The sequence below is a fragment of the Mytilus edulis genome, chromosome 13 (assembly GCF_963676685.1).
Source record: "Mytilus edulis chromosome 13, xbMytEdul2.2, whole genome shotgun sequence".
NCBI lineage: Eukaryota > Metazoa > Mollusca > Bivalvia > Mytilida > Mytilidae > Mytilus > Mytilus edulis.
Genome location: NC_092356.1, coordinates 6,728,933 through 6,740,998, shown reverse-complemented (window position 1 = coordinate 6,740,998; position 12,066 = coordinate 6,728,933). Strand labels below are relative to the sequence as shown.

The 12,066-nt window shown below is 30.4% G+C and overlaps 1 protein-coding gene across 1 annotated transcript in view; it reads right to left on the bottom strand.

Moving 5' to 3' along the window:
- LOC139501998 (uncharacterized) overlaps positions 1-12,066 on the bottom strand; it is a 155,650-nt gene that overhangs the window by 60,288 nt on the left and 83,296 nt on the right. Inside the window, exons 57-65 of the mRNA XM_071291318.1 lie at positions 10,253-10,416; positions 9,695-9,868; positions 8,765-8,974; positions 6,889-6,931; positions 5,847-6,181; positions 4,953-5,165; positions 2,779-2,821; positions 1,915-2,075; positions 511-684 (exon numbers count right to left, since the gene is read on the bottom strand). Coding sequence (XP_071147419.1) covers positions 511-684; positions 1,915-2,075; positions 2,779-2,821; positions 4,953-5,165; positions 5,847-6,181; positions 6,889-6,931; positions 8,765-8,974; positions 9,695-9,868; positions 10,253-10,416 — 1,517 coding nt within the window. The remainder of the gene's footprint in view (positions 1-510; positions 685-1,914; positions 2,076-2,778; positions 2,822-4,952; positions 5,166-5,846; positions 6,182-6,888; positions 6,932-8,764; positions 8,975-9,694; positions 9,869-10,252; positions 10,417-12,066) is intronic.

The following is a 12,066-nucleotide window of genomic DNA, read 5'->3' as shown; positions in this document are numbered from 1 at the left end:
GCTCAAAATATTCTTCCTTTTTCCTCAGCAAATATTTTCTCATAATCCCTTTCTTACCTTCTAAATTTTCAGAAATATTGTTAGTAAATAAAACTAAAGGAAGAGACTGATTTCATTGAGTTGGAAATATTTGTGTTATGACCTATAAATAAAGTTATGTACTTTCTAAATTTGTCTTTTAAACAATCTTTTTTTACACAGAAAATGCTATTTTTTTTTTTTTTAGAAAATATACAAATTTGAAGAGTCTCATCTATGTTCAATATCCCTATACATTTATTTTTCGTTTGCACCAATTTTTGAGGATTGAAGAAAACTTCCATATCTTTGGATTTTAAAATTTGTAAGTCAGTACATATACCAACGAAATCCATGAAAATAAGTATCCAACGAATATCAATGAATCCACAGTATTATAATTGGTTTTAAAATAAAGTCCTAGGTCTGTTGAAGTAAGCCCGACTCCTGTTATTCATATCCCACAGAGACATACAATCTAATAAAACAAACCTTTCTTCCATCCATCCGTTGATGGGCTATATATCGAACTTGACCTTTGACATTGGTCATCTGAAATGAGGTCACCTATTCCTAACTCTTGTAAGAGTTTGGAAGACTGAAGCTGGGTCAGAGTTTGAGGATATGTCAGTCCCTGGTCTGTGTACCATGTTGTTAGGGAGAAACCTGAAAATAAAATAAAAATGTTAAATATACTTTTTAGACAAACAATCAATGTAAATTCAGAAATTATTACAATGTTTTTAATAATTTTAATAATGTGTGCGACTGGATAAGTATAGCAATAATAAGAACTCCCATTCTGAAATCAATATATAATATACTTGTATAAAGATTTTCATAAAATCTCAATAATCAATCTTGCAAAAATAAAAACACAGAATAATTTCTGAATTGACAGTATTTTCTTGAGCTGTTTATTAACTTTGGTAGAAACATAAGGATGGAAAAAAATAATGTTCCTTGAGAGATTATATACAAATATATCATGCTTACAAGGGGTATTTGCCAAAAATACCGGTTGAGAGGTACAAATTTCCAGAGCCGTTAGGCGAGGGAAATTTGATTACCTCAAAACCGGTATTTTTGGCAGATACCCCTTGTAAGCATGATATAATTGTTTAATTCCACCGAATGTTCAACCTCAGAAAGTTTATTATAATCAGGTATCATATGAAATTTCGACTTGAATGTATAATTTTTGTATACACTGCAGCTGTGCTATTTGCGCAGTCAAATTGCATTAACCGTATTATCATTTCTTATCATTTTTTTTATGTACAGTCACTGACCGTATATCTCTCTCTTTTTCTGATAAGCTGGTTCTCGGCTGATTACTACACTTTGTTCATCAGTTTAAGTGAAGCGTAATATAAGTGGATTCCAGTTTTATGTGACTGGTTGACAATTCGTTTCTGTTGAGTTTTATTTATGACGTCATTCCCGGAATTTTTACGTCATTCGCTCCAAATTCAATAATGATGCTTTTTATCCTAAATATTTCATCTGAAACCATATATTTAGAATGACCATGAATTTGTCATATTAGAAATAATTCATTGAGTTATTTTTAGACATGGTATTCCCCATCTGCCATGGTATTTGCTAGCAAATACCCCGGCACATGGAATTCCCTAATGGCAAATACCCCGGCAGAGAAAAGAAAATCTCAATATATAGAAATTGGTGAAAAATACCATGTTTCTCATCCATTCAAAATACAGCATTATTACATAAGGTGGAATTAATCCAGAAAATTAGAACAGTTTTATAATGTTCTCCTTTGAAATCAATATGAAGCAGAGATATCATTTCATACAAGTTTATCTGGCAAATTTAAGTAACATATTTGCATACTGATTTTTACAATTTTCCTAAATTCTTTTTTAACAATACCTGCTGGTCCAAAGTCTGTATTGAAGTCACACTGACTGTATGTTAGTATGTTTTGTTTCATGATCTGCCAACTGTATGCTGGTGAAGTGTTGTCAAACCAGATACTGATGTTCATATCTACTTTAAACTGTCTGACAGAGGGGGTGTGGTCTATTACAAAACTGAAATACACATAGATTTTTATAGTTCATTCTAATGTTGTACAGTTACACCACTGTCCCATGTTAGAGGGAGAGTTGAGATACCTCTAATATGTTTAACCCTGCCACATTCTATATGAATGTGCCTGTCCCAAGTCAGGAGCCTATAATTTTGTGGTTGGAAGTTTTTTACTGTGTAACATATTTGTTTTTTGTTCGTTTATTTTAATTTATTACCGTAATTGTTATACATTAATTTTTAGTTTTCTCGTTTAAATTGATTTACATTAGTGATTTCAGGTCCTTTAAGGCTAACTATATGCAGTATATATGGGCTTTGCTCATTGTTAGTCTGTTCAGTGACCTATAGTTGATTTCAGTGTCATTTGTCTTCTATAGAACATTGTCTCATTGGCAATCATACCACATCTTCTTATATCTATAGATTATGGGTTCCAAATCAATTCAATACAGGAAAAATTATATTGACTGCAAATTGATTTTGTCATTAAACATATGGACTAATGGCCAGTATTGGTTAGTAGTATTTCTCATAAATGTCCTGTGTGTTGTAAATTCAGAATTTGATTTGTATGTATTTTAATAAGAATTTTTGACACAACAGGTGCCAAACCTAGAGCAGAAATTGACTAATTCACAGTAGTAAACAACCAATCAAATTTAAGGATTGACTTATTTTTCTTAATTAAAATTGTATACATACTCAATAATGTACATATCCATCAGTTTAAATCTGTCCTTTTTACCTAAAACATATATAAAATAAATTTATCAATTTTCACTTTATCTGATCCAAATTCAAGAGAGATAACAATTTTTCTGTTAAATTCAGCCCCTTGTTATTACTATAAATAGTTTTTACACATGTGACTACTACAATGTTTATACTCATAAACTAATATATCAAACTTTGAATGGTGATGAAACTTTTACAAAGATGAATCATTATAAGGTCAGAAATATTTTCCATTACAGAACTTTAATCTACAAGACAACCAATGGAACATCTTAATACATCATTATAAAAAAAAGTAAAATCACAAAAATACTGAACTCAGAGGAAAATTCAATCGGAAAGTCAATAATAAATGTGTTCTAGTTTAAGGTATCAACAATTTTTAACTTATATAACTGTCAGTGTTCTCCCCAGGCCGATATGACGCTGCGGCACCGCAGCGCCTTCATAATATTTTCGTTAATCCCGCAGCGTCTTAATTGGCCGCTGTCCCTTACTACTTGATCCCGCAGCGTGTTAATTTTCACATTTTCATTATAAATGTTGGTTAAAATTGTCAAGTTGCTGATCACCGCTGAGAGGTCGGTCAGTGTTACGCAATATCTGATAATATGGTTTTACCTGAGCCACGCTTATCTAAGCCTTATCGGACTATCTTATCATGTAATAGCGTAAATGATCATCAAGAAGATAGATATTTTCAGAAGAAAATTTAAAAAAATAAAAACTTCAGTGTAGAAATTGAAGAAATAGATCGCAAATAGATTGTATTTAGCATCGTGTGTGATTACTTGACCGTTTATATAACGAATTTTTTCATTAGTCGAGAAGAAGAATCTATTTAAACACGACCAATGAACGTGTTCAATACACGTGATAGATTTGAATACACATTGCTAAAGATATTTACGATGAAAATTATGAATGAGAGTATTTGTAGTTGAAAAAATTAAAATAAACTTTGATTAAAGATAAAGAGAAGCGATTTATTTTAATTGAAAGTGAAAAATGTTGCTTGCAAGGAAATTCGTTTCAAACTGTCAAATTTTTAGAAATAAAATGATCATTGAACATCGATCGTGAGTCTGTGCGTCGGGAACATATTATGTGACAATCAACACGGGTACGGAATCGCCACGACTTCTGTATAATGTCACTAGTAAATAATTCCAATGGTCTGAACTTTAACGAAATTTGGTTTATATCTACCTGCCAAAGATAGTTTTTAACAATAATGCACACAGAAGCGTAAATTAATGTCAAACTACGGAAACTAGTCAGCTGTTCATTAAAATATTTTTGTTTTAAAAAGTTGTATACCAACTATCTTAACCATATTCGATTTTATTAATTCTGAATGAACATGTTCTCTGCAAATAACAAAGGGTGAATTTAAGCAAAAGACATGATGGAAGTAGAAGGTTTCTTTTTCAGATCAATGACTTCTAATGAAAAGGGGAATACACCTCCCTCTACACTCAGCTGTCAGTATAAGCAGATGTTATAATTGCTTCTCCTAATCCCAACTGAGCTAAAGTTTTAGCAAGTGATAACAGCAAGCACCATGTTTCTAGTTTCAGTGACAATTAAATGGTTGACTGAGTTTCATGGCTTAGAAATGTTAAGGGGGGTATAAGCAAAAGTTATTATGATTGAGAGGGGGTTTTCAACCCTGAAGAGGATTAAGACAACGTTGAGGAACAGACTGTCCAACAAAATAACACTATCTTGAAACAATATCCCTAGAAGAAGCAGAGAGTACAGAGATGAATATTTATATTTTGACTTCTTTAATTGAGTGAATAAAAAATAACTTTTGTGTTTAAAATCAATTTATTTCATATATCTATTATATTCTTGTATAAATTCATTAATACTCTGCATTATTAAACACACAACACAAAGCAATATTGCATGTTATGATTTATGACTGATTGATTCAGATCATAAAAGTTCACTATAAAAAAGGAGTTACGCGCTCTTGAATTTTGCGCCTTGAAAAAATCCTGGGGAGAACACTGACTGTTAATAATTCAGACATTATCCCAATGATTTTATAAATGTGAAAATTCTTGAGGATTTGCAATAATAAATGCATACAATAATTTCTAAATTAACAGTAGCTAAGCACATATACATACCCCATTGATATTGTAAGTAACTAAGGTCGAGCTGAAGGTCATCTATACTGATCATAAACTTCTTATCACATGGATCAATATCCACTGAAGCATGAAATGAGCGCTGAAGGAAGTCTATGTAGACACAGCATGACACTGCTGAACATTGGGTAGGTACATTACAGGAGATTGGTCCTGATAAAGTGGTGACGGTCCCAATAGATTCTCCACAATCTGGAACAGGAAAATGGAAAGTTCACAATTATGAAAATTATGTCTAAAATATAACATTTTTCACATATTATAAAGCACTAGTATTTTTGTATATTTTAAAATTTCAATATAATAATGTTTCAAATAGATAATGCTACACATAAAGTAAAACATAACCATTTGTTTTTTCATTTGAATTGTTTTACATTTGGCTTTTCAGGGCTTTTTATACCTGATTATATGGTATAGATTTTCCTCATTGTTGAAGGCCATATGGTGACCTAAAGTTGTTATTCTCTGTGTAATTTGGTCTCTTGTGGAGAGTTGCCTCATTGGCAACCATACCACATTGTCTTTTAGATAGAACACTAGCATACTAGCAAAATTGTATTGAATTAGATGCTTAACTACTATTAAAAAGAAACACAAAATATTTAAAATTGAACACTTTTATATATTATCTATTAAACTTGAGAAAAAAAATATACAAAAATACCATACTTTAACAAAAACTTTTTTTAAATCTAATTTAATAAATGTTAAATAAAATGATTGAGTTTCTTCATTTATTAGACAGCAGCTTTCCAGTGTACAGGGTGTCTCTCTTATAGTAGCTTCTATGTTATTTAGTCTCTGGTGGATAATTGTCTCATTAGCAATCATACCACATCTTATCTTTATATTTTCCTGTTAATAATTTACCAATTTTCCATCCAGTTGATGTCTGTGGTGTGTATACAGAACCACTTCTGTCACATTGTACCTCCTGTAGGTACTCAGCCACATCGAGCCTCTCCAGAACCTGTGAGATTACAGCACTACTTAGATTGTGGCTTGTAGAGAGTCCTTTATTACCAAGATATTCAGATACAGATAAACTATTAGAATCTGTGTTATAACTACAGTCTTGTATGGGGAGATAACTGTTGGAGAGTACGATTGTACTGACTGTACACGGCTGATTAAACTCCAGACAGACACTGATGGTCATGTTGACAAGGTATTCCTTAGCAGCAAACAGATCCTCAATGACGTACCTGGAAAATTTAATGTTAGATGTAACACGTCTTCTGATTGGTTGAAAGTTTTGATTGATTGATTGATTGTTGGTTGCTTAACGTCTGAAAATTTTGAAAAGTGGTCAATATCATTTACATTTACAAAATAAGTTTATGTTTGTAAGAAATGTGTCATACCAATCTTTCTTTTGTGGAGAGGGCTTACATAGGCTATGCCTGTTGCCCAATCCAATTCAATTTATTTGAATAAAATTTTGTTTAAATTAAATTAAATTAAACCAATCTTTCAATTTTTAACATTTTTTTAAATAGAGATTCAAGATTATCATCTTGGTCATCAATTTTTAATTTTCATCAAAAATATTGAAATAATATAAATTCCACTCACATGAAATAATAAATTTTTTTATTTAACAACCATTTTTTTTTTTAGAAATGTAAAATATTAGGCTGATGAGATTATAAAATATCACTTTTCTAATCTAATCTTTAAAGACTTATTGTGAATACAAGTCTATAAGTAAAGTGTTGAAGGGTTGTGTTATTTCTAAATTGCATTTTCATGGATACTTACTTTTATTGTTTATCAATATAAAATTTCTTTTTAAAAGATGGATTTCATACAAGACCTAATTTTTATTTTGTTGAAACTGCAGTAGACCAATGATTGCTGGTAACCTAATGCATGACAGCCAGTTAGTAATAATAATTATCTAAATACTTACTCCAAATGGATAATATCGCTCACTTTCATTTGTTTAACAGTCCCTGAAACATAAAATATCTTTCTAATTTATCAGTTAAATTTAAAAAATCAAACATTTTTAAAGCTTGTATTTACTTTTAGCATTAAAACAATTTCATCTTCATTTTAAAATAATGAATTTAAGCACCAGTTCTACTTTTTAATATTTTCAGTACAACATATGGTGACTTGAGAAACACCGATATCACTCAGATTACAATTCTACCTTGACAGGTAAGTTTGTATCTAGCCTATAAAATACTTATTTAGCCTTGAGAATTGAAAGGTCAGTTTATCTCATTCATACAAAAGAAGTTGGTAAAATTGGCTTCATGCCATTTACCTTGTCCAAAATTAAGGTCACTTTATTGTTATTGTGATATTGTTAAAGTACAAAAGAACCCTATATTCTGACCAATGCTTAAACTTTGTGCATCTTGATTGAATTGTTCAAAATATGTTAATGTTGAAATTTAGGGGTTACTTTCGGCCTTTTTTTTTACGTGTTAGTTTTCTTTTCAGATATAAAAAAACTACCGGCTTTATAGAAATAGACTCTGCTTGCAGGTTCTCTTGTTTTTTGTTTACACCAAATTCTAAAGGATTATAATTTAGTTGCAAAATATTCTAAACGAGAGCTGAATTTTTTTTTATCTTTTAATGTGAATTGAAGGTTAAATAATTATAATGTGAATTAGAATGAAGAAAACATCTTGGTCCCAAAAAAAAATCATCAATCAGGATATGAAATTCCAAATATTAATTTATTATACTAAAATCAGTTCATATAGAATAAACTTTTAAGATTTTATTGATTCCTTTTAAATTGAAATCTCAAGCCACTGTTTTGCAGGTTTAGATCATGCCCCAACAGAAAACCAATAAATATGACAGTACAATGTACTCTAAGCACAAACACATAAGGTCAGTGTGAAATAGACATCTAGGGCAGGAGCAAACTGTCAGTTATACCAAACCAGTTTGACTAGATCTCTAGTTTAAAACCAGTTTGACTAGATGTGTAGATTATAATGGTGTGGCCTATATTTTGACAAGGTAAATAACATGAGGACCTGGATGGGTTTTTTAATATCTGTATTCTTTAAAGTTTTAGGGCATTTTCTTTTAATAGCCTTGAAATAACTCTCATTCTGTAAAATTCTCATGAAAATGATTTTACTATTTAGTCTTTCTGTTACAAGATTATTTATCAATTATGTTCATTGATCATGATTATATTATCAGTATGCCTTACAGTTACCTAAGTTACCTTTTTATTATGCACAGTTATTCCTTATACTTTTGCACTGCAGTAAATTATTCTCTATTCTTTATTTTGATGTTCATTTTCTCTATTCTCTATTATTTTTTGTTGCTATTACATGTATTCTCTATTCTGTAAACCCCATTCTGACCCTCATAGGTAAACTTCTTTTGTATGCATGGGATAAACTGACCTTTCAATTCTCAAGGCTAAATAAGTATTTTATAGGCTAGATACAAACTTACCTGTCAAGGTAGAATTGTAATCTGAGTGGTATTGGTGTTTCTCAAGTCACCATAATAACCACTGCAATTAAACTTTATGATTTTAATTGCCTCCTTGGTTTTTTTCATACCCATTTCTGAAATGTTGAAAATATATAAAACAAAAACAGCAATAAAAACAACAAAAAATATGTGAACTTGATTCCATGGTTTAAACATTCTAAATTTTATTAACACTTTAAAAACTAATTACTTAAAAAATTACAGGAAAATAATTTCCTATATATAATATCTCACATTGAGATTTTTGATGAGTTGACAAACATAAAATATTTCAAACATAACAATTTATAGCCGTTTACACTTACCAAATTCAAAATTCATATAAGCAATGTCAATGAAGTAGTTTTCAATTCCCACTTTGAGTCTTTTGTAGCAGTTATCAAGATGGAGGAAGAAATGGAAGGATCTGCCAATCTGTGTCATGTCAACACAGCAGTCGACAGCAGTACAGGACTCCATCATGTGACAGGTTACTGGGTCTGTGATTGGTTGAAGGGATACAGATTCTGGGCAGGCTAAAACAGATGAAAATATTTATTAGATTGATGTCATAAAATAAAATTTTAAGCTAACTAGTTAAAAATTTAAAAGCGCATAATAACAAAAAAATTGTAACTAATTGGATTGTTTCACATTTTTCATCCATGATCCTGGGGATTTATAGGTGGTAAAATATATATATGGCATGGAGTTTTCTCATTGTTGAAGGCCAAACAGTTGCCTCTATATGTTAACTACCACTTCATTTGATCTTTGGTGGATAGTTGTCTCAATGGCAATCAACATTGCATCATAATAATATATCAATTAGAAATAATTTTTTTACTGAATATTAAATAAAATATATAACTTCTATTCTGACTATAAAACGATGTGTGTCATAGGTTTTACTGCAGACTATCAATAGTCTAAATGCTCTAAGGAAACTGAAGTGAATTTCAACATGTATATACTGTTGACTTTATGTTCCTCTACTCTAATATCAAATACTGTAAAATCAGAAATAATTGAGATGTATTTATTATTGCGAAAAATGCGACAGGGTTATAATCGCATGAATCTAAACTTGCCATTTTTAAATTTTTGTAATTTAAATTAAACATGATTTTTCTCAGTATTGCAAAAATTAAAATTGCAATAATTTCTGAATTTACAGTAAAGTGAAGATCCTCATGGCACGTTAAAAGATTCCAAAAACATTCCAACTTAAGACTGATCTGTAGCTGATATCTTACTCGAGTTCCATCCTGTGGCAGACGGACTATATGGACTGGTACCCCTGTCACACATGGATGGTTCCATGTACTCTGCAATACCTAGCTCCTCTAGTAACAAGTCAGACATGGAGGTAGACAGGGGAACAGATATATTTAATCCATGATCATTTACCCAGGAGGTATAGGAGAAATCTAAAAAATTATAGAGAATGATAAACTGAGAAATCAATAATTAGAAAAGTCTGATAAACTGAGAAATCTGTAAATAGAAAAGTATAATTAACTATCTATTGTAAATTGATAAAATCTTTTAAATACCTTATGTTAAGTTTTTCAAAGTCTGAGAAAATAAGTCATAACCTAGTCTTTAATTTGAGATCTTTTCAGTACCAAATTTTAAATGTTGCTGGGAATAAGCTTATTACTATGCCATTTAGTCTTTAGTGGAGAGTTGTCTATCTTCTTATCTTATCATACAGGAGAAATGTAAAGAATTTGACATGATTTTGTTACACATCTGACTTACAGAAGTACAGACAAATTACAGGCAGAATTAGCCTCAAAACAAACACTTACTTTGTTGTACAACTGTTGTCTGCTGGTCACATGGTAGTTTGGGAAGTCTCATATCCTCTAACAGAAGTACAGACAAATTACAGGCAGAATTAGCCTCAAAACAAACACTGGTGTTGACTGTTAATAAATATTGGTTCTCAGCAGATAAGTCATCCATTGTAAAACTGAAATAAATAAATATAATAGTACTACAGTGTATATTCAGAAATCTAGCACAGGTGGCAAAGTGTTTTTAAAGATCAAACAAGTGTGGACACACAAAAATGTTTTGTCTGAGCAGTAACCATTGAAGCTTTAACTAGGTTTATGATTCTAACCACAAATAGTCAATATCATTTACGCTGTATATACTTTTCACTTTTTAAGTCTGTCATTTACAAATTTATCAAAAAAAATCAAACCTTACTTCATACATTCAACTTGAAAACGATCATACTACAGTAGACTCCGGCCAATCGGATACCCAAAATGTCAGCTAAAAATATCCGATTGTCCGATATATTCAATTAGCCGATGAATGTATATTCCTCCAAGTTTTTTTTCAAAATTGACAGACACAACCCTAAGATACCAATAGCTATTATAGCTGCTTTATTAATGGAAATTTGTAACTAATCTCAATGTTTTTTCAGGTACAAGTTCGGATAATTCGGTTGATTGAGTAACAGATCAATCAGTTGATAATAATGTATTTTGTTTATCTGTCAGTCTATTGATTATTAATTATTAATTATGTGTTGATTATCTGAATAAAATATGTACCATTTAAATAATGTGACTTGTTGTTTTTGCGTGATTTGTTTCATTTGTATGTTAAAACAGGTAAAAGCTAAAAATAGCTATGAATTCTCGGAAGTAGGCCACAGGTAAATTCTATTAATAGCTACGAATTCATGCCGACTATAAACTTCTACCTGTAATCGTACTCGGACCTAATTTTCTACATTTTTTTATTTATGAAATCCATTTCCAATTTCAAGTAATACAACTATGTTTATGATTATAAAATTGTAAAATTAATTTTGCTTTTTTCTATCTTATCTGTCGTGGTTCAAAATAAAAGGCTGAATATTATGTAAATTAGGAAAATGGCGTACGTGTGTACAAGTTACATAATTCTATTTCACCTGGGACATGCTATTGACACACAATTCCTTGTTTTTACACGGGACTTCTATATATATTTTAATAAATTGTTGAGAAAGAGGTACATTTCATTCATATTTAATAAACATTGATGAACATCACGCACAGTTTATCATTTTGTGAAGTAAATAACAACGATCACATTTGGATAAACACATAACAAACACATCTTGGGCAGAATATAATATCAAATTCATAAAATAAACAAGACAATAAGAAAAAATATGTTTTATTTGACTATGAAAGATCATTTTTATTAATAAAATGAAACATTTCTGTACTGAAGTTTTCTTAAACTTCGTAATGGCGTAACTTCCGGCTTCATTTCCTGTCAAAAAAAATATGAAATTATTTCAAAATATTCGATTGTACATGGTTTTCACACATTTTCCATGAATATTCCTATCCAATTAGCCGATATATTCTAATAACCGATATTCGATTATCCGATGTATTTTGACTGAAATGTATAGGGAATGGTTCGGTGTTTTGAAATAATATTACAATAGCCGATATATTCGATTAACCGATATCCGATTAGGTGGAGTCTACTGTATCAAGTAGGGTTAACATTTTATTTTAAAAAGATATAAAGTATTTATGGCATAAGCTTATTAAAAACAAATTGTCCACTTTTTAAAAATCCTCAAATACTTATATACCGAATT